Below are 27680 nucleotides of genomic sequence, written 5' to 3'. Positions count from 1 at the left end.
GCCTGGGTTTAGTGCATTTGCAGTGTGCTTTCCAATATCCTCAAAACGTATCAATGTGTACATAATTCTCAAAGATCACGATTAAGAACACAGCAAATTGCATCCATTTTTGAATGATGATAATGCCTGCCGGAGGCGGCTGGAGACATTTGAAAGTGGGGGTGGGGTAGGAAATTTGGGTGTTACTTAATGTAGTGAAGGCAACGGGCTAGATGGACAAATGTGGGTCTCAGGTGGGAGAAAGAATTGAAAAAAGATTAGCAAATGGAGCATTTTAAAGCACATTTTAAGAATTTAGTGAGAAAGCAAGAAGGTTTATAGAGCATTAGTGAACATGTCATCTTGAAATATTTAAGTACATTAAAAACTGCCCCATATCTTACTGCAATGATATGTTCAACTGTTTTTTCAGTGTGCAAATTATACAGTGCGACAACTTCAGGGCCTTTTTAATGTGTGCTTGCCGAGTCCTTTGTCCTGCCAGGACTCCCTAACCTTGACTTAAATAGTTAACGCTGAACGCTTTTCTTTGAGTGGCGCGCAGGCTATAAAGTGGGTGTATTTTTACATCATGAACATTAATTTATTTTTATTTATGCCTTTTTTAGAATGAATATTTAAATGAAGATGTTGATGCACGACTTATTGAGTATGAAGACAACAGGCCTCTGCTGGATATGTTTCTGCAAAAGCCCATGGGGTTATTGTCATTACTTGATGAGGAAATTCGATTCCCCAGAGCGACTGACCAGACACTGATTGGTATGTAAACTTCATGTCATGAATTACATTTTCCTGCTAATTTAGGTATGTTAAGGCTCTATGTAGGGACCACATTGGCAAACACACTACGAACGTCTGGTTGTCTCTATTGCTACAGCAGGGAGGTGTTTTATTCTGCCTAGCTGGTAACGTCAGCAGGCATCCACACTGCTCTAATAACAGTTGGTTGCATAAGGAGACTTGCTGACATGAGCGAACCTCTTTTCCTCAGGCAAATAAGAGACAAGGCAAAGATGCCCACTCAATGAATTGGACGCACCATGGTTGATGGGGGTTTCAAAAGGGGTGGAGGGGGTCACACATTGGGCTTTCTCATGGCCTACTTAGTGGACAGGTCCTCACCACACATACACAATCTTGTATTGTATAAGTTATTTGTAGAGCGCAACTGTCACGCCTAGGAGCATCATGGTGCTATGGGGGGGCTCTACATAACATTCAACGGGTGTCTCGAAAAATCAGATAAGTGAGAAAACTAGGGTGTCTGAGGCTGCAAAGATCCAGGTTTTTAGGGATTTCCTGAAAACTAGTTCTGTTTGTGAAAACCAGAGGTGGATGGGCAAAGAATTCCAGGTTTAATCCCTAGGGCTGCCACTGATTTGCCACCTTTAGAGCTGTACCTAAAGCTGGGAGGCTTAAGGAGGTTTGCTGATGAGGATCTGAGGAGGTGATACGTCACATACGGTTTAACTCTAAGGTACTTTGGTTCTGATGATATGTACTGTTTAATTATTTGGATGCCACCTTTTATGATCTATTTGATCGAAATAAAGGGAAAATGATGATATAAAAGCTCTGTAGGTGATTACCAGTATCTTAAAAAGGACTCTTTTATGAATGGGTAGCCAGTGTAGGGATTTTAAGGCAGCAGAGACTGAGGAGCCACAAGGCAATTTTAGGACTAGGCGTGTGGCTGCCTGTTGGACTGTCGGCAGTTTCTTCAGGACGGACCTAGTGGTCCCTGCATTTTAAGCTGTTGCAGTAGTCGAGTCCAAATGTAATCTGGGCCACTGCCTTTCCAGCTACGTAAGGTAGTAGGCCAAAAAACTTTTAAAGAGACTTTATCTGGTGGAAGTATGTGCCAGCCACCGTAAGCGCTTGTTGACGGAAGGATAGTGGAGTGTCAAATTTTACTCCTAGATTCTTTACTACATCTACTGTGATGGGAGGAGGGGCATATCTTCAGTCCACCATCAGCTGGGCAAAAAAAGGGTTGGTTTCTCCAAGAAGTAGGATCTCTGTTTTTTGGGCGTCACACTTCAGATGGTTAGATTGCATTCAGTAAAAAACAACTGTAAGGCAGAGTTGGAGATTCTCTTCCGCCTTGGTGGAGTGTTTGTCTAATACTAGAATTTACTGAATATCATCAGCATAGGAGATAGTTTCAATATTGAAAGATGAAATCAGGTTTATCAGGGGAGCCATTTAATTATGAAACAGTACTGGGCTTAAAGTGGAGCCCTGCGGGACCCCAGAAATTTAGGATTTCTCTGCTGATTGATAGTGGCCGAGGGTGACTATTTGTCTTTGATTAGATAGGAAGGAGTTCAGTCATGCTAGGGCCATGTGGGAAATGCCATATTTTTTCAGACAGTCCACCAGGATGGTATGGGAGACCAAGTCAAATGTGCCAAAGAGATCCAATAAAATCAACACAGCATTTTTCCCTTGGTCTAAGGCAAATTTGAGAGTTTCCGTGGTGTGCAGTAATGTCGAGTCCGTGGAGTGCATGGGCCTAAAACCTGACTGGCTTGGATGATAGATATTGGCCTCTTCTAAAAAAGGAGTCAGTTGAGTTTTTTCAAATTTTTCAATGATTTTGATGAGACAGGGAGATAGGATGGAGTTTGGAAAGGATCAGAGGGTTGGTTAGTTGTTTTTTTCTGAAGAGGTTTAACTGGCGCGATTTTCCAGGTCAAAGGTTCTTCTGCTAACGTCAGTGAGGAGTTTATTATCTTAGTGATAGTCTGGTTGAGAATATCAATAATGGCATGCAGTACCTCTGGGGGGCACGGGTCGAATGGAGACCCTGACTTGCTGGAGATGACAGCTTGTCGTGACTTTTCCATACTAATGTCATGGAAAGTTAGAAGGGATGGTCTATCACCTGAGGAATTAGCATATACTTCTGTGATAGAAGAAGGGGTCGTCTTGAAATCCTTTTGTAAAATTTGCCAAAGAATCTGGGAGGGCAGAATCTCATGTTGAAGTTTTTTAGGGTATTTTTAAAATAGTTTTTGGGTCGGAATCCTATGGCTTGAGTAGGTTGGTGAAATAGGATTTCTTGTCTATTTTAATTTGTTTGTGATAGATTTTGAGGGCAGTATTAAAAGTGGTTAGATCTTCTTGTTTATAGCTTCTCCACCATCTACGTTCTAGCTGTCTGCAATACCCTTGTAATTCTGTGGACGGGTGAAGACTGGCTTGCCTTTGGCGCACTGCTAGCGTGTCCGCAGTGGTAGGCTCATTTAATAGCGTGTGCCCCGCCAATGACTAGACCGCAGTGTGAGGGAAAAATGGCCGCACATCCATGTGACACCCCAAGCACCTAACGTCCTGAAGAAAGTAGGGGGAAGAGCAGGAGCCTGGAGCGATGGCCAGCAGCGAAAGGGTAGCGTGTGAGCGATAAGAAAAATGAGTAATAAGCCTCGGCGAGCTAACAGAAGTGTAATAAGATGTTCTTCTTGTGCATTACAGATTCATTTTCATATTCACAACGATTGGCAGTCATTATTAAAATACACACATCAGAATAGTAAGGAAATGTAAGGAAAAGTATAAAGTAGATGATAAAAGCAGGCAGCAAAATATAAATAGGCAGAGCTACTGCTTGAAGGCTTATCTCGGTCCTCTTGTATAGTTCTACTTGTTCTGTCCTGGCACGTGGATACTCGCATCTCAGGGTATTCTACAGCAGGAATTGAAATCCGTTCCAGCCAAAGTTGGCCGAGAGGTCAGTTTCTTATACTTGCTTGCCAATTTGGACGGAACAAACACCAGATTTCGATTTTACTGATGTAATGTGATACCGAATACATGCACACGTGATGCTAAGCTTTGGAGTGGCCTTTCAACAGTCAAAGTGATCACTCCTTGAAGTTCCTTGGGTCTCAGCTATGAAACCAATTACCCATACATCTGAGACAGATCAATAATTTGTGTACTTTATGAAGGATATCAAGGCTCATCTTTTGTGCAAAAGTATCTCAGACATTTCTGTGTATGGCCTTATTATCACACTTTGGAATTTAATGAGAGGCAAGCAATTTTTCTAGGGTATTAGTATGCTGTATGAGTAGCAAAAACAATGAATCAAATAACATTTGATATGTAATTTACCTTGAATATTTTTTTGTGCAATGATGAATACTCTTAGCCCTGCTTTTAGAATTAGAAGTCAATATTCATGCATAAATGTAAGCATGTTAAAAGTGTTGTTTTAAATTAAAAAAACAATACAGCACAGATAAACAACCTATGGATTTTTTTGCAGAAAAATTTGAAGACAATCTAAAATCAAAGTACTTTTGGAGACCTAAAAGAGTAGATTTAACATTTGGCATTCACCATTATGCAGGGAAGGTAAGTCACATTGAAAATATATTTGCATATTTGACATTGTTCCTGAATGTTAAATGGTCAAATGTATAAAATACACAAGTCAAAGATGGAATTCGCAATGCTGTTTTTTTTCTGAGTGTGTTCTTATCTGTGTTGGTGTTTTGTGTATGCTAATCATGACACCTTTTGGCCACTTGGGAACACCAATCATAGAGTAAAGTCCTTCACCTCACATATTCTTAAGTATATTGCTCTACAAAGATCTTTAATTGAATATCACATTTTATGTTCATTATGCCCTCTTCAGATAGAGGTTTTTTGTTAGGGGGACTTAGGTAGGCGATGATTCATATTCATAACATTCATATACAGAAGGAATCTAGCAATTAGCATTGCTGTCCCACACAACTCCTTCTCTCTAATCATGTACATATGTTAATAGCTCACTTAACAACAGTTCTTGAAGGTTAGATACTTTATCTGCACTCTTATACTTAGAGGCGGAACTCAACAAAACTCACTACATTCTGACCCTTGGAATTGTTCTTTTGAATTTTAGCTGGCAGATGGTCTTCACATTGGCTAAATAATAATTCCTTTTCCGGACATACTGTTTCAACACTTCTGCATGTAGACTGACCATTGTTCCATTATGCTTTGTGCATGGGGTTCTTTTCTCCCACATCACCAACTGAATGCCAGTCCTGCTGCCTAAGTTGTATTGGTTGTAATCAATCTGAGAGCATTTTTGTAAACAGCTCTTTTGCAAATGGGTTCCCCCAATCACTACACCTGGATTTTTCTTTACTTTTTAGGTCACCCGGGTTTGTACTTTTTACTGTGGGTGAGTCTCATGTGTCTCATCCACAGTAATCACATGGCAAATAGACTGCACCTGTTTACCGGCAATGTCCTCCTTCTAAGATAAGGCCGCTGCGATGCAGCAAGGATAAGGGGCACTTGGCTAGTTACACTTGTGTGGGCTGTGCGTTGGAGGCTACTGTCGTGCACAGCTCGGTAACAGTGCACATGTAGCCTGGCGCAATGGGAACTTTGCAGTATTAGGTATTCACCTAGGATAGGTCATATGAGGGTAGTGTACACTAATAGGGAACATCAGTGTGCTTTACTGTTTTGTCTGTAGTGGTACCCCATTATACACATAGGAAGAGAAATGCCTTAGAGTGTAGTTTCAGGCCAGTTGCCCTACAGAGACCATTGACGTCTTGATTTGGAGTGTAACCTATGTGAGGAAACCAAATATGTAACTTCCAAAATGATAACTGTGCAAGCCCCTGAGAGTGATGTCAGTGAGGGGTGCAGCTAAGACCGCAGGAGCTGATGTGACCAGTGGCTCCTGGATGGCACCATCTTAGACTGTTCCAGCAGGCTGTACAAAAGGGTTGTAACCGGGATAGAGAGAGATGATGTGGCACCCTAGAATTGCCCAAGGGTGCCTGTCTTTTGGAACGTCCCTTTCCCCTTTAAAAACTCTGGCACAAGGGAAAGACTCTCTCTTGCCTGTGGATTTTTCTACAGTTTGCTGCTAGATCCTGAGACTGCCATGGAGAACTGGAAGAATGAACCCTCTGACCTCCACTCAGGACCAAGGACTCTGCCCAATTGATACCTGCCCAGTGGGCCTCCCTAAGGGCCAGTGAGGATGGCCCTGTTACACCACCTGAGGATCAGTTGGGGGAAACCCCTGACATTTCTGTGCACAGAAAAAAAGATCAAGTAGAGAGCTGGCACAGGGAACAAGGAGGACCATATTTTTTTAGGACTGCACCACTTTAGAGGTGACATGGAGAGTTGCCTCAACTACCCTTGATGGATGGAGCTCACCAGTTAAATGAGCCAAGAATCGTCCACATCGGCCCAACTGGGCCTGAGCTATTGCATTTCAAAGTTTGGTGGGCTTCCTGGGCAGCTCCCCAACAAGAACCAAGTGTGGGGCACCCAGGTGGGTCCAGACACACATAAACACAAAAAAGCAAAGAAAAGAAAAACATCACAGCTCTTCCAACTCAGCGGGAGAGCCGATACTATAATATTCACTACTATTGAAGGAGCGCTCCATAATGCCCTGCAGGTCCTGACTGGTTTTGCATTATTTTGGGCTGTTTCACCACAGCCTATGGGAGGACGGGGTCACCACCAACAAACTCGGGAAAGCACCACATTTCTCCCTCAATGGAATTTCAGGGGTGCCCATCCTAAGTTGAGGGATGACCTCAAAACATTCACCACTCCTGGATTTTCATTACACTTTCAAGCACTCCCAAGGCTGGAGCTTTTGATCGACAGCTGGAAGTGTTACATTCTCTAGGGTACAGCTTTCCAAACTGTGTGGCGCAACACATTACTGTGTCGCGCCCCAGCCGTAGGTGTCTCGCGGGATGAGATGACTTCTGCCGGCAATCGGCAGAGTCAAGCTGCAGGGGCTCTTAGAAGGGGTGAAACAACAACAAAGCCCCATTAACATGCACAAGGTCTTTAACGACCTGTGAAGTGCTCGGGTGCGGCTGTGAGCGGGCCCGGGATGCCACACACGAGGGAGGGGGGGGGGGAGCGTGAAGGATGAATAAAGATTGCACTGAGCCAAAAAACATATTACAGTTGTAAACCATTATGAAATATTAAAACAGCAGGCTACTTTACAAACCAAAAAGCCTGTTTTCCATAAACACTAGAGGCATTTCATTAAAACCCCAGAACTCTGCTTACCAAATTAGTGAAGACATTTCCAACGCGCATCACTCCCAGGCTGATAACCAGCTCTCTTGCAGTGTGAACATTCAAGCTTTTGTTTTATAGCAAGTCGAGGTAGCCATCCGCAGTGTTCACCTCATGCTCGCCGGGTGTTTAAGAGGAGATGGGTTTGATTATTTTTTGAAGCTGACGAGGTTTTGGTCTTCCCTGTTCTGAATGCCCTTTCCATCTTCATGGGTGAAAGTTAGCAGCAGGGTTCTGGGTGGACCGCCAGGCTCCTAGTACTCAGTGTGATAGTTGCGTTTAGCGTTGTGAAGCTACATTTGTGGCCATACTTGCCCTGTGTTTTGTGATCGGAACTTCTTGCCATACTCCACAGAGGCAACAGAGTAAAAATTGATTGAAGAAGAGGCATTTCGTCTTCTGTACACTCTTTATGCCCTCTCATCTTCCATCATGTTTTTGCTGATAACTCATTTTTCACAGCATCAATCATTCAAGCGGCATGGTCTTTCAGAAGCAACAGCAAAGTCTAATGCCGGGACAGCAGAATACACCTTAGCCACAGTATTTCTCCTGCCATTACTGCTCCTACTTCTTGTCCTCCTTTCCCCTGCATTAGTTGAATAAGCCTATGAAACACCCATCAATCAATCAGTAATCATATAGCGCAACTACTTACCCGTGAGGGTCTCAAAGGTGCTAAGGGAGGGGGGTCTGCGGTTTAGTCGAAGTTCCAGATCAAATCTCCAGGGTAGCCTGAGAAGATGTCTTTACAACTTAAATTAACAACCGTTGCCCAGGACCAGATTGTGTTAGACAAGTAAACCAGCATAACAAGCACATAGCAGCCCTAATCTCCATCAGGACAGACGGGCACAACAGGTGCTTTTTTGTACCAGGTCCTTTATCACCCTACCTAGAGGGTGGGAGCTGCTTATGTGTTTTTTATGTGGTAAGAATGAAAATGACAATTTGGCAGCCAGGCCTATATTTTGGGAGGCGTGTTCACTTAAAACTAGTAAAGACTGGAACATGGAGGTGTATCATACAAGCTCCACCATGGTTGCACTTTTGATAGATCTAGCACATTGAAGCTGCTTTGCTTGGTTAAACACTCTTCAGGACCTAATGAGCGCTGACACAATTATTTAAAGTTTGGGATTTAATGGTTAATATTCAATGAATGTAATTTGAGTGGTGGATATGTTAGTCAGTTATTTGGAATGCGAAGGATAGTGGAGGGACAGAAGAGGAGAAAGGTTTGCATTTATATAACGCTTGCTACCTCTGAAGGGGTGTTGAAGCGCTTTTTCGGCGAGTAGCACACTACTCCGGAACCCATAAAGGATTAGTGTTGAATTAGTATATAAACATGAAAGTAATTTGCGTGGTGGATATGTTAGTCAGTTGTTTGGATTGAGAAGGGTAGCGGGGGGATAGAAGAGGGAAGGATTCAGACTTTTTTTGGGGGAAAAAAATTGGAAGGTAAAAGCACATCACAGTAAAACAATTACAAAATGCTGTATTACAGTAACGTAACACCATAACATAAAGAAGCAGAATACAACATCACAAAACACAGAAACACAACAAAACACAGCAAAGCAACACAATTTAACAAAATAGCACAACAGAGCAGATTCAAATAACCCAACAACAGCACATCACAATACATCACAATACAAAACACTATAACACAACAATCCATAATATACCATACCAAAGTTCTACAACTTCAAAAAATCAACTGCAAAACAACACAATCCAACAACTCAACAAACAAACAGAGCAACAAATTAAGAACACAATCGTATAACAGTACCATTATGTTATATTTTGGTGTTGTTTTGCAGGGTACTGTGGTGTATGTTGTTACATTCTTGTATTGTTGAATTATGTAGTCTCTTTTCTAGACTTCAGCAGCAGTTACATTTCCAGTGAAAGATGCATAATCCATTATCGGGCCAGTGAAATATAAACAATTAGCACTGCAAGCAATTGCTTAAATATCACCCCCTCAGCTCTGCATCTGTGCATGATCACAGGCAGCAATTTTGTCCTCCTCAGTGCCAGAAAGATTCTTCCTTAGGAGTGGATCAAACTTTTTTTATGGTGATCAGTGACCCGCTAATGATGATGCCTATTCAATTTGATTTAATATTCCCAGGCATCTCACTCCTACCTTTTAAATTGTGTGTGTGTGGGGGGTGTGTGTGTGGGGTGTGGGGTGTGTGTGGGGTTGTGTGTGTGGGTGTGTGTGTGTGGGGGGTGGTGTGTCTGTGGGGTGGTGTGTGTTGGGTTGTGAGTGGGGTGTGTGGGGGGGTTGCGTGGGGTGTGTGTGGGTGGGATGTGTGTGTGGGGGTGTGTGTGGGGGGTGTGGGGTTGTGTGTGTGGGTGTGTGTCTGTGGGGTGGTGTGTCTGTGGGGTGGTGTGTGTTGGGTTGTGTGTGGGGGGTTGGGGGGTTGTGTGTGTGGGGTGTGGGGGTGGGGGTGTGGGGTGTGTGGGTGTGTGTGTGTGTGTGGGGTGTGTGTGGGGTTGTGTGTGGGTGTGTGTGGGGTGGTGTGTCTGTGGGGTGGTGTGTGGGGTGGGTGTGGGTGGGTGTGGGGTGTGTGTGGGGTTGTGTGTGTCGTTGTGTGTGTGGGGTGGTGTGTCTGTGGGGTGTTGTGTGGGGTATGTGGGTGGGGTGTGGGGGTGTGTGAGGTGTGTGTGTGGGGTGTGTGTGGGTGGATGTGTGTGGGGTTGTGTGTGGGTGTGTGTGTGTGTGGGGTGGTGTGTCTGTGGGGGGTTGTGTGTGGGGTTGTGTGTGGGGTGTGTGTGGGGTGGGGTATGTGTGTGTGGGGTGTGGGGTGTGGGGCCCGAACCCACCATAGGTGTGTTGGGTTGTGTGTGGGGGGTTGGGGGGGTTGTGTGTGTGGGGTGTGGGGGTGGGGGTGTGGGGTGTGTGGGTGTATGTGTGTGTGTGGGGTGTGTGTGGGGTTGTGTGTGGGTGTGTGTGGGGTGGTGTGTGGGGTGGGTGTGGGTGGGTGTGGGGTGTGTGTGGGGTTGTGTGTGTCGTTGTGTGTGTGGGGTGGTATGTCTGTGGGGTGGTGTGTGTTGGGTTGTGTGTGGGGTATGTGTGGGGAGTTGTGGGTGGGGTGTGGGGGTGTGTGAGGTGTGTGTGTGGGGTGTGTGTGGGTGGATGTGTGTGGGGTTGTGTGTGGGTGTGTGTGTGTGTGGGGTGGTGTGTCTGTGGGGGGTTGTGTGTGGGGTTGTGTGTGGGGTGTGTGTGGGGTGGGGTATGTGTGTGTGGGGTGTGGGGTGTGGGCCCCGAACCCACCATAGGTGGTTCGTGCTCACTCGCTGTGCTTCCTCACGTTACCGTGTCCCTGAAATTGTTTTCACAAAAAGGTGTGTCACCAACATGAAAAGTTTGGAAAGCTGTGCTCTAGGGGTTATGTGTATGGGGAAACGCATGAGGGCTTGAAAGGCCTAAATGTGTCTATATGTAATACTGTTATTGGTACACCCTCTAGGGGCCAAGTGTATGATTGCCATGCAATGTTATCTCAATGTGATGCCCTCTAGGGGTCGTTTCTACAATCACAGTTTGGTATGAAATGTATAAGAAATACACAGAGTTTATTCAGGACAACTTCTTTACTGGTTCACCATAAGGATTTTAAATGCTTTATTGGTTACTGCAACAATGTCAATGACTATTGCTAAAGGTGTTAAAAATGTGTTTTAGTACAGTAAAAAATGAGGATACTTATTTGATATGCCTGGTTGAATCCTTTAGGGGTTCGCCAGTCATTAGACAATGTCAGTTATAGTATTTTCATTTCCCAATGTACATATTGGTAAATTATTGCATAGTACTTAGTAGTATGTGTGTATTAAATGTACTTCTCCTTTATCAAAGGAAAAAGTACTGACTGGACTTTTATTTATTGTGTGTTATTAATTCAACAACTCTGTGTGTTCTCAGCCCTAGAAATGTACACATTATGCAAGAATACATTTTGATTAAAGGGCAGTCCTGGGAATTAATCAGAGCTTAATTGGACTTTTACAAAGACTGCACTGGGACACTAAAATAAGGATTAGGTATGGAGAAGATGGGGCATTTACTTGTAGCATTCGGCCTCATTTAGGAATAAGGCAAAGGTGCATGATGGCCCTGTTCTTGTTCCTCACTTATATTAATGATTTAGAAGCACTTCTAACCAAAATGGGGAAAGATCTGCCTATGATAAGTTTCAGAGCTCTCCCAGTCCTTTTGTATGCAGATGATGAAGTCTTAATGGCAAGAACTTGCCAATGGTTTCCAGCTTCTTTTATGGGGAACCTGGATCTTAAACTAACCCACAAAAGTCCTTTACAATGCTTATCAGCCCAAATAATGTTACAAACGAAGACATTTTATTTGGGGAGCAGAGATTTTGAGAGTAAAGTCATTCATATATATGGGCCTGCCCTTTGACCACAATTTATCCTTGCATAGTGTGTACATTTCTAGGGCCGCAGAGACACACAGAGCTGCTGAATCATTTTTCTCTTTTGTCAGAAGGTTGGGGAAAAAACAATCAGAAAAATGACCGATATATATAAGAGTAAATGTATTTCTGTGGTGAGTTATGGAGCAGGAGTGGAGGGTTTAGGGCTATAAAGGCCAAGGAATACTACAGCAGGTTGAAAATAAATCTCTTAGTAGAATATTGGCAGTCTCACAGTCCATCCCTGGCCTTTGGTTTTTCAGAATTAGGGCTAGACCCCTTGGGGGATAAAACTAAACTGGAACCACTCTTACTATGGGGAAATTGGGAAACAAAATTATCAAGAGACGTTTTGGAGGATTGTCTTTCTCTTGATCATGTGCTGGACATCTCCTGTCTCAACCTGTTAAGTGCTGCCGTCGGCCGTTGAACGTTCGGAGCACTACCTGGCTGGTACTGCGCACGTTCAACGGCCAACGCAACCCGCCCCCCGCACTGCCGCGAAAAAACAGCCGCGGTTATTGGGTTAAATATATTAAGAAGGAAGTTCCATTGGACTCCCAGATTTGTTTAATAACCCAGCGAGTATTGACTCTAAGACCATACTCACTGTGGAGGAGGCTTTTAGGAGCTGCTAAAATAGTCTCCACCAGGTGGAATTTGACAAGCTCTCAGCTAGTTTTAATTATAACAACTAATTGAATGTTTGGGTGTGAGCCCTACTTTTCCAGGTTCCACAAGAGAAATGTGAGGTTGTATTTACCTAGACTACGTTTTAACTTACTACATTTTCTAGTTGCCTTTCCTAGAAATGTAGCCTGGGGATCTTTATTGCAGAGGTACCACTGCAATTATATAGCACAATAAGGCACAATGCACTGTATTGTATTTTGCACCTTGTACACCCATTTCTTTTTTTGTAAATATGTTTATTGATTTAAAAAACAAAATACACTGGCACATACAGGATACACATTTTTCTCAGGTGTCCATCTGTCAGTAATGTACTCTGGTCACTCCTTTATACAAGCGAAGCATTCTGGGGCTACCTTTACGTATTCCAGTCCCTGTAATCAAAGTGCCGAGCCGGTCTCCCCGGATTGGTGCCCCTTATTCCCAACAGTAACAAGCAAAAGCAAGGAGGACCTTAATGAGGACGTCTGAATACTGCATTTAAACAACCAACCAGAAATACCCCCCGTCTCCCAGCCCCCCCGGCATGGCACACAGAGCAGGATAATATGTGTACAGTATAACAGCATGGCATGGTGCATCAGTCCGCTATACCAATACTCAAGTCTTTCTTAATCTCCAGGTATGAGCCTCGCCTCCATTGAATCTCCAGGGTATAGTCAGGGAATAGAGTAACTCTGCCACTATCCACAACAAAGGGCCCCTCCGTTCTTGCTCTCTACAGCAGTAAGTCCCTATCCCGGAAGTGGAGCAGACGGGCCACGACTGGTCTCTGAGGTCGACCCGGAGCCAGCAGCTTAGCAGGCACTCTGTGGGCCCATTTCTATGTATAGAGGGTGGATAAGCCCTCCGGGACAACGACAGATTTGAATCAGTTTTCAAGATAGGCCTCCATGTTGCTCCCTTCCACTCCCTCAGGCAGCCCAACCACTCTAACGTTGTTCCTCCGATTGCGTCCTTCCGCATCTTCTGCCCTTTGTTCCAAAACACTCACTCTGTCCGTGAGGGCACTCAGCTGTTGGTCTGTCTCTCTTTGGGCCGGCATCACGGCTGCAAGACTTGTCTCCATATCCTTAGCCCTATCAGATAGTTTCTTATGTTCATCGCCTAACAGACCCAGGAAAACCGCCACTGTGCTGATGGTGGAGGGTAGCTTTAGTGTCAGCGATGAAGTCAAGGATTTGCTTCAGCTGCTGTTGGACGGGATCGTCTGGGCCCGGCTGCGATTGCTCAGCTGCGCTGTCCTCCGTGTCCGGCATGGCTCTGGCAGTCTTGGGCCTTGATTTACCCATGGTGGCGCGTTGGTCTATGGTGGGGGTAGTTCCAGTCCCGCTGCGGGTATATACAATTGCAGTTCAGAGTGTCACAGGTTGGTGCTCCTCGCGTACAGGGAGCAGGGCACCAACCGGTACCAGTGAGCCCCCGGTGAGACACTCCCAAGCACAGTGTGCCCACCGCCAGGGGCCCGGCAAGCACCAGTAGTCACTTGTCAGCAAAGGGAGTCCAGGCAAAACCTGTTCCCTGCGTTCTTAACCCCTTCCATGCTGGGCCGATTCTGCTCCTGTGCTGCAGATTTCAGCGCGGGTGCGGTCATGACGGCCCCAGCCGTCATCAGCACACGAGCACTGTAGTGCATGACGGCTGGGGGCCGTCATCAGCATGCAAGGGGTTAATAGGGATTAAGCTGAAAAGTCACTTTTCTGCTCCTGGGCGCCCCCCTGAATCACGAAACATGGCCAGACACAGTCACCCGCCAATTGCCCCCGACAATAGTCAGTTAATTGCCTCCCAACGTGCCATTGCCAACTCTGGGCACATGAGTCCAGCCTGAATCCTGCAAAATAGCTGCCTCCTTCGATTTGTCAGTTAGGGTCAGCAAAGGCCCCACAGGCCCGATTCCGAAATGGCAGGGTCCCCGCCCAGTGTCAGGCCACTCCGTGCCCTCTCCGCGGGTCCCCTGTAAATGTGAGAAGGAGCACGCCACACTCCAGGGCCCTTGGGGTCACTCCCCCGCTCCGATGACCTCCGCGGACTTCACGGCTGCTGCCTCAGTGACTTTCAGCGCTCAGGTCCCTACGGAACGGCTCTGCCGTCTTCCGGAATATTTCCGCCCTGAGAGAGCCCCCTCTCGCTTTGCTCTCCCTGCCAGCACTCACCATGGAACTGGACCGATCGTGTCCCAACAATGTCGATCACAGCCTGGCAGGACATATCTACGGCTCACTCTCACTGCCCCGGGGTCCACTGTCAGCATGTTCACGGGCCTCTTCTGGCCCCTTCGGCCGGGGTTTCGAGTAGCACCGAAGCCGTCTCAGCCGCCTAGGGATGTGGCCTCTACTCTCTGGGTCTCGACAGTGGGCACCGCTCCTTGAGTGCAGCACCAGCGACCCCCAAAGTCCGCTTGGTTGCACCCAACCTCTCCAGGAGCTAATAGGTGGCAGCAGGGCATCTTAGCATGGCCCCGGCTAGCATGCTCTACAGGATAGGTTTTCGGCTGGTGCGGAGCTCCTCGTTCACATGTTCACCATCATCCCCAGGCAAGCCACGCCCCCAGCACCTTGTACACTCATGCTAGGAAACTTTATTTTTCCCTTATCTTCCTTTTCTTTATTAACAAATCTCATAGGGAGGCTTTTGCACATTTGCATAAATTAGAGAATATGAATATGTGTGGCTGTGGGAAATGTTGTCAATCTTGCCTATGAGGTTTGTTCATCTTCGTGTAGAATTGCCTCTGTGTTTTAAATGGGGGTTTTAACCAGGTCTGATGATGTGTAACAGTACAGTTTATCTTAATCCTGAAGTGTCTTCCTTTTATTGAATTTGTTAATAATATGTTCTATTGACATTTATTACTCTATGCTGTGCTTTTAGTATTTGCTGCAGTATTGAATGAAATGCTTTTTTCTTGTGTGTACATTTATGGCCTGAGGCCGTATAACTTTCATTGACTGAGTGTTATTATTGTGTGCCAGTGAATGATGATTACTAGCTCACACTGTCTCCCTTAAGTAGGCCTTGGACTGCTCCACTCCGCTACCCTGTGCGAGCTAAGCGCTACAATGGGGTGTTTGGTTCCCAGTAAGGACAATGGTGGACATATTACTTATGCAGGCCATACAGCTAATAACCCAATTTCCTAAGACTCTAAAGGCTATATCATTATAGTCCAATTGGTAATGAACAAACGTAATAATAAAAGAATTGTTTATTTTGAGTTCAGCACTTCGTACTGCCCTCTTAAGCACTAATCTAGTTCCCTTCATTCTCTGCTCAGTTTGTAGGTATGATAAAATCGGAGTCAACATGGTAGCAAAATCAGTCAAAAAAGGATAGTTGAATCTGTGGATGTGGGAGGGCAAGTTTAAAGGTAGAATTTCAATACAGGCATTGTGAACATAAAGATATTGTTAGTACAGGTGTTGTTACTGCATGTGATGGCTCCTCATGCAAAACACTCAGTGAATCAGACCCTTAATTCCGAATGTGATATCATTGCATTCGAATCATGCGGAATCACAGTATGACATAAAAACATCCGATAATACTTTTTCTTGTGATTTTAATGTGTGCCTACCTTCATAATGTGAAAGCAACTTGTAACATAACTCAATGAGATTTCTAGTTTAACATTTTATAATTTTAAACTTTCAATATTAAATTGAAATCTTTTTTATCTGTATCTCGCTTGCCTCAAGATTTATACACTTATTAATAGACAAAGATGTTTCAGATTGATACATTTTAAATTTGAGACATTCATATTTATCCATTAATTCACAGGTAAGTGTATACATTGTTTAAAACAATATGGAAAGTAGCGCAAGCAGTAGAATAATTATTGTGTGTATTCAAGGTATCTCAACTCCAATGTAACAGTTTATGGGCTATGCCATGGACCTTTACTAGGGCACATTTTACCTCCAGAAGTACCCACATTAAATGGGAAAAGGTAGTGCTTTTATTCTAGCTTTGCGCCTTTTATCTCATATCGATAGCATCCATGTCTATCACAAAAACTAAGCATTTACCAAATCAGATCCCACAAGGGCATTGGTTGCATCTTGGAAATCTACCCCTGTTTATGTACTGAGAATTACTTAGGTGGGTAAAACAGATGTTTCTAAGAGTTCCATTATTCTTTTCAAGTTACAAAAGATTCTTTCTCATTAGTACAAGCTCTCTCAACACTCAGTGAAGACCTTTTCTGAACAATGTTATGCTTATAAAAGTTTTCTAATTTGTATTTATGCCAATGCAAATGTGATTCACGTGCAGATTAAAGTCTGTTTGGTTGATTAAAGTTTGTCTTGTTTTTTATAGTACAACTCGACTTAAGGTATTGGAGCGCTTTACAAGAGCACAACTTGTATTACACAAGAACAAATTCATTTTATGTAGGCACAGGGAAATTAAAGTGATTTGCCCAGAATCACAGGATGTTGAACCAACACTGAGACTCAAACCTGCATCCCCAGCTCCAAAGTCGGCAGCTCTGGCCATTACGCCACATCCTCTTCCCAATAGCTCATATGGCTTTCTTCGACATGAAAATCTAATAAAAGGTTACCCACCCCAACACAGTGGGATGACCGTTCCGATGACCAGGTTGCCCAGTGGTGTACAGGGCTTCCAGGTCAAGGGTTTTCACCAGCACAGCCGGATGTGGCGTTACTGATGGAAACCCAGCAGTTCTCACACCTAAATACGTTGTGTGGATGGGGCCAAAAGTGCTAACTCTTCACTAAAGTCTAAACGAGCCCATTAGTCCGTTTCCAGATACAAATGTCTAATTCAAACTCACTGTCTGAATCTAAAACATTGTCATAGATGAAAATTGTTGAAAACTATAGAGTAGATAATAAAATAATGCTAATTATTGTGTCTTGGAAATAGATAAAATACACTAGGTTTGCGATAGTTGACCCATAATGCAATGAGCAGAAGGCTATCACTTCAAATAAAAGATATTCAATGTTGTGTATGATATTGAACTGAAAGTCAGCTCATCAAATAGATCCTTTCTAACATGCATACTTAGTGTTTAACAAATAGACCAAAACTTGTCCGCTTCTATTTGAAGGGATGTGACCTATACCATTCTTGCCGCTCTCCCACCTCACCTTTCCTGATGCAGTTTCCTGATTATCAGTCAATCAATCAATATTCACTCTGCAGGTCTCAATAAGGGTGGCCAAAGGTGCCAGGTAAACGTTGAATAGCATCGGACTGAGGGCAGAGCCCTGTGTCACCCCACAAACCAAAGGTTTAGGCGAAGATGAAAAAGGGCAAAGGAAGACAGGGGAGAGTTTGATCTACTAAAAAAGATCGCATCCACGAACGACATAGTGGATACACCACCATCCGAAGCCTCTCTGACGGTCTCAGAAGGTTCCAGAAGAGCTTCGTTTGTGCTATAGCCTACACAAAAACCAGATTGGTCCTGCCAAGTACCACACATCAGGCACTGGACTAATGCATTTTAGTGTGGTGGTCCACGTCACCACACTAAAATGCATTAGTCATGCTTTATTTGCTCCTTCACACCACCAGCGCTCTGTTAGGGAGACGATGTGAGTGGTCACAAGCATGAGAGAGGACCTGCATTAACACCAGCGTGCGTCCAGCGAGTACGGTGCAGACTGTGCGGCAAGAATCGTACAGACCTCATTCAGTCAGGTCTGTGTGTGAAACGTGACTTTAAACATTAGCACCCTGCTCTCACCTCAGACGTCGACTGCCGCTTAGGGCTGGGTTCAGCTGACTGCATTGATTTGTAAACTTCTGAGACCCGCCGCGGCTACCTCATAGGTGGTACCATTTCACGTGGCCTGCAGTTCCATCCTGCTCATAGCAGTGAGTATAGAGCCAGCCAAGTGAATCCGGGGGGGGGCGCCTTCCCTGTGTTGCTGTTTTTCAGCAACTGGCACCACCCCACCCACTCCCGTTACTGCAAAGAAAACTTTATGGCTGCCGCAGGGAGCATAATCTGCTGAAGATCACAGTGGGCACTGACTGTTCTTTCTATATTGAATCTGTGCCCTATGCTAGAGTGCGGTCGCTGGCACCTCTCAGTTTAGTACACGTCACATGCATAGAATCTGTTTCACTATAATGCTGCAGGGTCCAGATTTGGCACAGGCTGCGGCAGCAGGATGTGTTTTTAATTTCAAATTCCTGCTGATGGACCTGAGCCCCTAGAAATTGCTGCTGTCCTTCTTGACCTTGACACATGGACACTTCAGGAAAGCCCAAGGCAACCGGCCACTGCAGCACACAGTTGAGAGACAATGCGCTTTCTTGGAAGATTAGGTTGCTTCAGGCTTCCATTGACTACAAGTGCAGGGGCCTACTTATCACATTAGTTTTATGTTGGTTTAACTTCCAAAGTAGGAATTGTTTTTCTGTTAATATCAAAAGAGTTGTGTTTGTTTCAGCTGTTGTGGTGCGGGGACTTCCATGTTTTGCTATGCCAAGTTTCCCTCTCCTGACGGTGTTTCAGTTTCATTTTACTTTACTTCATGCAGTGCAGAGGCCTGTGTGTTCTGTGTATTGTAAGCAGCTGTAGTGCAGGGCCTGCTTACTTTTGTTTAACTGGATCCGGCCTTCAGCTTGACTCTTGTTCTCCCTTCTCTTTGCTCTGCACATACACAACAAATAATGGTGCTGAAGCCCATTTCTGTTTCTGTCAGCAGCCGGGCCGCTTGGCAGTTGGCCCTTCTAACTACAATGATGTGGGATCTGCCCCTTCTGCCAACATTCTTGTGTGTCTAGGCGTTTTCAGGCAACAATTAAAATGTCCAGATAACTCTTGTGAATAATGTTTCTGCCGGAGCTAGATCAGTGTTTGTCTAGTGGCAGTGTTCATCCATCATGAAGTAGTGCAGGGCATTAATGTGCCTGCTGCAAAGAGCGTGTACCAGACAGATCACTAAGCTGCATTTTATGTGGCTAGCTCAGTGGTTTACTGCTTTTGTCCTAGAGATCCTTTTTTTACTTTCACAATCCTAATAACACAATTACATATGAACTGAAATCAAGGAGCTGAATTGAAACTGCGTGGTATAGGTTTGAACGTTATTTACACACCCCTGTCTTTCATTATTCTAATGTTGCTAAAGGAGTTAGTTTGGGTAGGAATACATTCTTTTTAGTAAAACCAATCACTGTAGTGCATTTTAAATACTGAGTTTGCGCTTCTCTAGATCAAACACTCTTAAAATATACTGCCTACTAGTATGAATGATAGTTACTCTTACAACTTGTCTTATGTAACATTTCCTATATACTGATTTTCACACGTATGATTTGTTGTCTCTGTGTAATGTGTGTATGATGTAAAGTGCCCTGACACCTATGCTGGTATGAGAAGCGCTATAAAACAAATGAAACGCACAAAAGAGAGAAATGAGTGCCCTTCCATTTCAGGTGCTTTGCAGCATTTTCAAGATCTTCTTACAGTTTCTAGTTGCTTATTTTGGCGTAACTTTTGGAATTCATCTGTGTTTATGGGCTTCATTGCTTGATTTTACTCACTCTTCAGTGTCACACATTTGGTTGTTGAATTGAATTCAGAAGTACATTGAAACTATGAAAATGTCGCACATAAGCATTCTCAAACATTGGAAGCTATGGATTATGAGCAATTCATATTTGATGATGAAGCTTTATCACTGTACTTTATAAAATCGTAAAATTAATTTTTACGTTGAGAGCCTGAAATGTTAAGAAACAACAAATTTTGGCTGTATGTATCTGCATTGCAAACTGAACATAACATTTACCTTTGCTTATTTTGATGTCTGGGATCATATTTCAGAGAGTTCTATTTGTGAAACTAAGACTTTTGAATGGCATAAATCTAAAACTATAAATTCTTTCAGGTTCTTTATAATGCAAGTGGTTTCTTAGCAAAAAACAGAGATACGCTCCCAGCAGACATTGTGTTGCTCTTACGCTCCTCAGACAATCACCTTGTTCGGCAATTGGTAACAAATCCCCTAACTAAAACAGGTAACATTATTCTTATAACTATTTGTTCTGCCAATAGAAATGGTTTTCTTTAGCCATATTGAACTTATTTACTGATGAAATCTTGTATTTATTATTAATTGTAACGTCATCTCCAATATTGACGCAAAAGCTAAATGAAAAGCTGTTGAGATTGTTTTAAATTGTAACTAACTTTGTCTGTTTGCCTTTTACTTTACAAATAACCTTAATTTCATAAAGATCACATAGGGCAGTCATTAGAACCCTAAATGGAAGTTGCTTCTTTGATACAATCTTTGACCACCACTTGGGCCACAGGAATTTTGTTATTATATGGCTGCTGCATTTTGTGGATTATTATGGATTCACCACACCTGCCACATGTTTAACTATTTTCTGCATCATTTCCAGATTCCAGGCAAAGTTTCCTACATTTCTTTACAAAGGCCCTCAATCACTTGTTTCACTTGTTTCACTCCTTACACTTCAAGGAGCTGGGTTCCACATTCTAGATCTACTCTGGAACCCCAAGTTGATGTCTCTTTTTTCAGCATGAAAGTCTGGTGGGAAGGAAAATCTTTAGCCAAACAATCATTACAGTTCCGATGGACTATGACTGGGAAGAATCACAGACTCATGATTAGGTTTAGTTAGTTTCTTACAAGCCAAAAATAATTGAACATAAAAGAACCTCAGAATGAGGGTGTGAAAATACATGGGAACTAATACAAAGCCAAACCTACGGGTGAAGTTAAGGCTCGCAACATGCACAGAATGATCAGTTTGAGGATACAGAAAATAATCACACCAACGTCGAGATGCCCCTTCATTAGCGGTTCTAAGGTGTAAAGCATTGAAATGCTTTACACGCCGCCTCTGAGATAGGCCTGACTGCTCGTGCCAAGCTACCAAGGGGGTGCGCAGGGGTTATTTTAGGAGTGTATCTCCCTTATCCTGACTAGAGTGGTGGTTTCTGCCTAGTTTTGGCACATACCTTAACCTGCCAAAAATCCAATTTTTAACATGAATGTTGTATGCAGCTTGCAGGTGAGAGTGTGTTTATGTGCACAAGAATGTGTGAATGTGTAAGCATGTGTGTGTGAGTTAAAGTAAATGGCGTGCAAAGTCACTTCTGCTACCCCTGGCATTTCGGTGATTTGACGTCCATGCATGGGCTCTTTTAGTACATGCAGAGGCACCAAAGGCTGCACGGAGAGAGAAAACAGGAGTGACAGGACATGATTGGCAAAAGAAAAACAAAACAAGAAATTCACAACCTCAAGCTGTCTTATTATGGGGTGTGGATTTTTTTCGCATAATTTGAAGATAGTCCCAACATCACAGTCTAGAATTTGTGGTAAATTCATTTATATTGTTCATACTGACACTGATTGATACAGCTCAATCAACCAGAAACAATCTTTAAGTACAGAGGTTCAGCACTTCTGCATGTCCAATTTATGAACAATACATGAATCAACACCAGCAACCAGGACTTCGATGTATGTATTGTCCACTCATGAATATATTTTGGAATTTAAATCACTCACATATAGTGATCTTGTTTGTTAATAAACAACATTTTAACTTCAAAAATGAATTTCAGTAAATGACAATAATTGTTTCAGGTAAAAGGCAAAAGATCTTACTTTCAAACTTTACATAATACATGCAAGTCAACTTATAAATTGCTATTTTACATTTCTATCCAAAATAGTACACTATAAAGGCACAAATACACCTAAGAACACAGAGGCCTTCTTCCAAATAAGTCCAAGAAACAAAGACACTTCCACTATCAGTTGCAGCGTGCTATGCACGGGGTAGCATTGAAGAGAGAGCATTTGCTTGAATCCAAATGCAACCTCCTTGGGGCTAAATATTAATGCAATCTTAATTCTGAAAAAATATCCACTTCTTTATTCATAGGTAGCTATCAGTCATTAATGCAAAAAAATCTACTCCTGGTGGATCCTACCAACCTAGAACACTAATAAAATTGAATGTCAAAATATCTACTAACATCAGTACTTCCCTAGAGATAAATTTCAAAAATGATCTTCTCGTTTACCAGGTGAAGAACATGAACATGCCATCACAGCTGAATCCTAATGCACATTTCTTCCTTACTTAACAGATATTGAACATCATGGTATGTCAGATCATTACTTACTGATAATTTCAAAATCTAAATACACTACAAACTCCCACAACAGTTGGGTTTGTACATGATTAGAATAAAACATATCCCAGCATAGCCATACGTTGATGATTATCCTTTTTAATACCTAAAAATTAACACAGTTTGTCGTATGGCTTTTTTACTTTCTCAGTAGAAAATGTGTGTTTGTGGGACAACATAAACATTGGAATGGTGCAAGTCTGATTCCTTGCTCCCCCTAAGGAGATGTTGTCTTCAGTCCTGCTAGTTCACAGTGCACCATTTGTACCCCTAACCCTACAGGTTAACACATGTGTATGCAACCTCAGAACATGACAACCCTGAACTCCCAAAGAATTGTGGTAACAGATATGGAACCTTTTCGTTCAGACTCTCATGCATACCCAACGGAAATACGCAATATATACACAACCTGCAGTTTTAATGTTTATTTAAGCAGTGAGATTCTTGAGTAAAATACATGCGCTGAAATTAATAATAGAATGAAACATATTATCATAAATATCATTACAAGAACAGTGGAGAGTATGAATAATTCCACCATTGTGCTTAGACAATATATGCTGGTATATATGTCTGGTGATATAGTATAATGTATTATGCTCCTACCTAATGCTCCCTGACCTACTTTTGCCTACGGTGGGTGATCTGCCAAGAATCCCTGCTGAGGAATCTAGCTCCCCATTACCTGAGGGCAAGTGTCGTCAGGCTGTCTGTCTTGGTGAAGAGCAGAACATTCTTCTTGGAAGTGGCAGGAATCATCTCATGCGTTTGTTAAGTGCTACTATTCACCGATGAGGGTCTCAAGGCACTGGGGGAGGGGGGGGTTTGCAGGTTCCCGTCCATCAAGGAGGGGGTCTGTCGAAGAGCCATGTTTTGAGGTTTCTTGTGAAGATGGGGAGAGATGTTGTCTGTTTGAGGTAGAGAGGGAGGGCAGTCCAGGCTCTGGCCACAAGGAAGGAGAAGGAGCGGCTGCCTGATCTAGTCTTTCGGGTGCAGGGAACCACGGCGTAGGAGAGCTGGGCTGATCGTAGAGTCCTTTGGGGTGTATGAAATTTGTGTCAGCTGCTCAAGTATGCTGGTCCGGTGTCGTGGAGGTCCTTGTGAGCGTGGGTGAGCATCTTGAAGGTGACTCTAGCTTCGATGGGGAGCCAGTGAAGGTTGCACAGATGCTGGGAGATGTGGCAGTGTCTTGGCAGGTTGAGGACCAGTCTTGCAGCGGCATTCTGGATGTTCAGTAGCTTGCGTGTGAGGTTTTTGTTTATTCCGGCATAGAGTGCGTTGCAGTAGTCGAATCTGCTGGTGACCAGGGCATGAGTGTTAGTCTTTCTGTGTTTGAGGGGGATCCATTTGATGGTCTTGCGTAGGAGGCGGAGGGTGTGGCAGCAGGAGGACGAGACAAAGTTGACCTGTTGTTCCATTTTGAGTTCGGATTCCAGGATGATTCCCAGGTTGCGCGCTTGCTCAGTGGAGATGGGCGTACTTTCGAGGACTGGTGTTGTTCCAGGCGTCAGGATGTTGGCTCATGATGAGTACTTCTGTTGTGTTGGTGTTTGGTTGAAGGCAGATGTTTTTTATCCATATGGCGATGGCTTCCATGCCTTCTCGAAAACTGTCCGGCGGTTTTGGGTTCGTTGGATAGGGAGAGGAGGAGTTGGGTGTCGTCTGCATATTTCACAATGTTGAGTCCTTAGGTTCTGACGATGGGGGCAATCGGAGCCATGTAGATGTTGAAGAGCATAGGGCTAAGGGATGACCCCTCGGGGACTCCACAGACGGTTGGTGTAGGGTCAGAGAGGAAAGGGGGCAGTCTGACCCGCTGCATTCTGCCGGAGAGGAAGGTGCGGATCCAGTTGAGGGCCTTGTCTTGAATCCCTACATCGTGGAGTCTGTGTATTAGGGTGCGGTGAGAGACTGTGTCGGACGCCGCTGAGAGGTGGAGGAGGATGAGGGCTGCTGTTTCTACTTTGTCCAGTAGGGTGTGGATGTCGTCTGTTGCGGTGAGGAGGGAGGTTTCCATGCTGTGGTTTTTTCTGAAGCCAGATTGGGAGGAGTTGAGGATGTTCAATGAATGTGGCGAGTTGGCTGTTAATGGCTTTCTCGATGACTTTCACTGGGAAGGGGAGCAGGGAGATGGGTCTGTAGTTTTTTAGGTCAGTGGGGTCAACCGAGAATTTCTTGAGAGGGGGTTGATCTTGGTGTGTTTCCAGTCATCGGGGAATGATGCGGTTGCCAGGGAGCGGTTGATGATATGAGCTGGAATTCCGGCATGCCGTGACCTTGAAATGTCATCAGAGTGCCTATGAAGTTGAAATGTAAGCAAATACATTTTCGGAGAATCTTGTCCTGCACTGAAACGTACATAAATGTATGTCAAAAATCACCGTGTTCCAGAAAGAAGGCAACTTAAGAAACATGAGGATAAAGATGGTGTTGTTTCTTACCAGGCCACCGGACAAGTTGACATGATTCACAAAATGCATTTTGGAATATGGAAAGTAGTACTCCACCAGTATTATTTAATTTACACCCTCCAGGTACATGTAGAACCCCTTTGCTAGGGATGTATAAGTAAATTAAATATGCCAGTTGGGGATAAGCCCTTTAGCACTGCTTATCAGTGGTAAAGTGTACAGAGTCCTAAGGCCAGCAAAAACCAGAATAGCAAAAATAGCAGGGGTGAAGGCAAAATGTTTGGGGGAAGGTCAGCCTACTGCTGACAGGTATAACACTAACCCTGTCCTGCTGGCATGAATTTTTAATTTAATATAATTTTACTTTCCAATTGCCCTCCCTCACTCTTATCAGTTTACAAGGCATAAAGTTGTAGAAGTCCAAACAAATGCAGCTTCATATGAAAGATTTTTCTAGCTGGCACTCAAGACCCTGTCTTGGGAAATAGCAGAGCTCTTACCTTTCATCTGTTCTCTCCTAATCAAAGGAAACTTAAGAATTTGATTCTAAGGAACATCACATTGTAAGCAGAAAAATATTCTATAGCAGCCTCGAACTATGTAATAAAATATGGAGCCCGACTTGATCTTTAAAGCTGGAAGAAGAATTGGTTTCAAATATACTTTAAATGTTGCACCATGTGCATTTGGATACAGGGACTTGCAATATAAAACTTTCTAAAAAGGAGAATCCAGTGCACATTATTGAATATATGCACTATGTATTTAGCCACAGCAGCAACACATAGGTAAACACACAGACCGCACATTAGAACCTGTTAGATTTAAGAGACTGGTGCCCTTTAATTGACTCCTGCAATATGAACCCATCTAACCTATATGACGCAAAATTAGAGTTGGGAGCAGTTTCTTATAGACACTTACAGATGTACTTGTAGTGCAATGTATGTAACATCTATATGTGCAGTAACATAGCCTGCAAGGACAGCATGTAATTTAAAATCAAGTTATGCTTCAGAAGTAGGTGGGGAAATAATATCCTTTAACTGTGCTCTGGCCATTTGAGCAGGTGTCTGCGCACATAGAGCTGGCCTTACCAAAGTGATGGTCATGGTGTAATGAAAATAAAAACACCTACCATTTTTAAAAGAGCCTGTGGCCTGTTTTGTAGTCCACAGCCACCACAGAAGCACACAACACTAGAGGTCTCATTATGAGTTCCCCAGGTACAGGTCCACGGATACCAGAGAGCTAGAATTTTCTCTACCATATCTGGAGATTACAGGTATTTCCCCAGGAATGGGGAATAACCAGTGGACCTGTGAATACTGGGGTGAAATTCATGCAAATTTACCATCTGCTTAGAGTGAGTGGTGAATATGTGGAGTGTCTTTTCTCTCTGGCGTGGTGTGAGGATTGTGCGGCATGGTTATTCAGAGGGCAGAGAGAGTTATGTTTCAGCTGTGGGGGATTTACCTGCTTCGCCAATGCTCCATCCTCGGAGGCACAAATTAATCCCAAATGAAATATGTCTATATTTTCTTACACACTAATCCACAGAATCAATCCACCCCAAATAGATGCAGCAGTTTGCCATGGCAGGCGACACACATTATAGCGATTGTAGCTTGCCTTACAAAGTAATAGGCTACTGTGTATTGTCTGCATTGTGAACAATCTGGTTAGGTACGAATGACTCAAATGTACAAAAGCATTTTTTTGTGTGGAAGAATCCATTTCCCTACAACCATATATAAATATTGAAGTGTACGTTTACTTTTTTAATTCCTCCCAGCATTAGAATGTAGGGAAAGGACTTGAGGACCAATTGTGCACAACTTCACTCAGACAAGACTATGCAGGCTCACTAACATTTTGCTGGAGACCTTGTAAGGAATATCCGAGTTTTTGGTCCCGGACAGATATTTATTGAAATTGACAATCTGGCAAATGGTTTAATTTTTCGGATTTGTCTGCTAATGCTCTTTATTAATTCCACGTAAGGCGATTGACACCTATCGATCAGTTTTGTGTAAGTTCCACTTGGACAAAAATACGTTTTGAATAAGTCCTATAATGTTTATATTTACCGGATTCCAATGGTCTGTTTTATGACTTGGACCTTTTACTGTGTAAAAAAAATATATTTACACATTACCTAGAGAGTACCACAGCTTATTTTCTGGAAATCAGATGTACAATGTAATCATAGATTTGCAAGAAACTAAACATCAAAAGAAATCCACAATGTAGTCATCGGGTAAATGCAAACTGGTTTTTAGAAGTAAATCGCTTATATGTCTGCAGCAGGAGTCTGCAGCAGGACTGGAAACAAGGAGCCGTTTTTTATAAGTACAATGGTAGTAGTCACTTAACATCGCATGGCACCTTCCCTACCTTATGCTCACTACTGCAATCTTATAGCAAGCATTGGCAAAGTCAATAGGTCAGGTACCAGTCTTCTGCCAATTCTTGTTTTATCATAAGGAAGTCATACTGAAGTCAGCCAATAGGTTAAATGGGAAGATGCATTGCCCCTTAATGTATGCTTGAGTGGTTGAAAGTAAAATATGAATGACACAATACCAGATTAATGGATGAAGCGTCGCTAAAAACCCCTATGAGTAAGTATGTTAAACACATAATTTTAGTAGAATCAAAAGTTTTGGCTGACACAGACCTAAGAAGCCTCTTGGTATGGCATTGCCAGCTAGCATCTTGCTTTTGAAGAAGTCAAGCAAGAAAAAAACAAGTCAAGAAAGAAATAAAGGATGAAGGCAAGGAAGAAAGACAGAGTTGCAAAGATAGAGCAGACAGATTAGCCTATATTTAGAGTACATGTGAGCTGAAGGCAAGCAAGAAAGA

At 43.4% G+C, this 27680-nt stretch overlaps 1 protein-coding gene across 1 annotated transcript in view; it reads left to right on the top strand.

Moving 5' to 3' along the window:
- Positions 1 to 27680, top strand: part of MYO3A (myosin IIIA) — an 869350-nt gene that overhangs the window by 567979 nt on the left and 273691 nt on the right. The window contains exons 19-21 of the mRNA XM_078662798.1: positions 609 to 762; positions 4277 to 4365; positions 20111 to 20240. Coding sequence (XP_078518924.1) covers positions 609 to 762; positions 4277 to 4365; positions 20111 to 20240 — 373 coding nt within the window. The remainder of the gene's footprint in view (positions 1 to 608; positions 763 to 4276; positions 4366 to 20110; positions 20241 to 27680) is intronic.

The sequence above is a fragment of the Lissotriton helveticus genome, chromosome 10, assembly GCF_964261635.1.
Source record: "Lissotriton helveticus chromosome 10, aLisHel1.1, whole genome shotgun sequence".
In the NCBI taxonomy this organism is placed as follows: Eukaryota; Metazoa; Chordata; class Amphibia; order Caudata; family Salamandridae; genus Lissotriton; species Lissotriton helveticus.
This window is presented reverse-complemented; position numbering and strand designations above follow the sequence as displayed.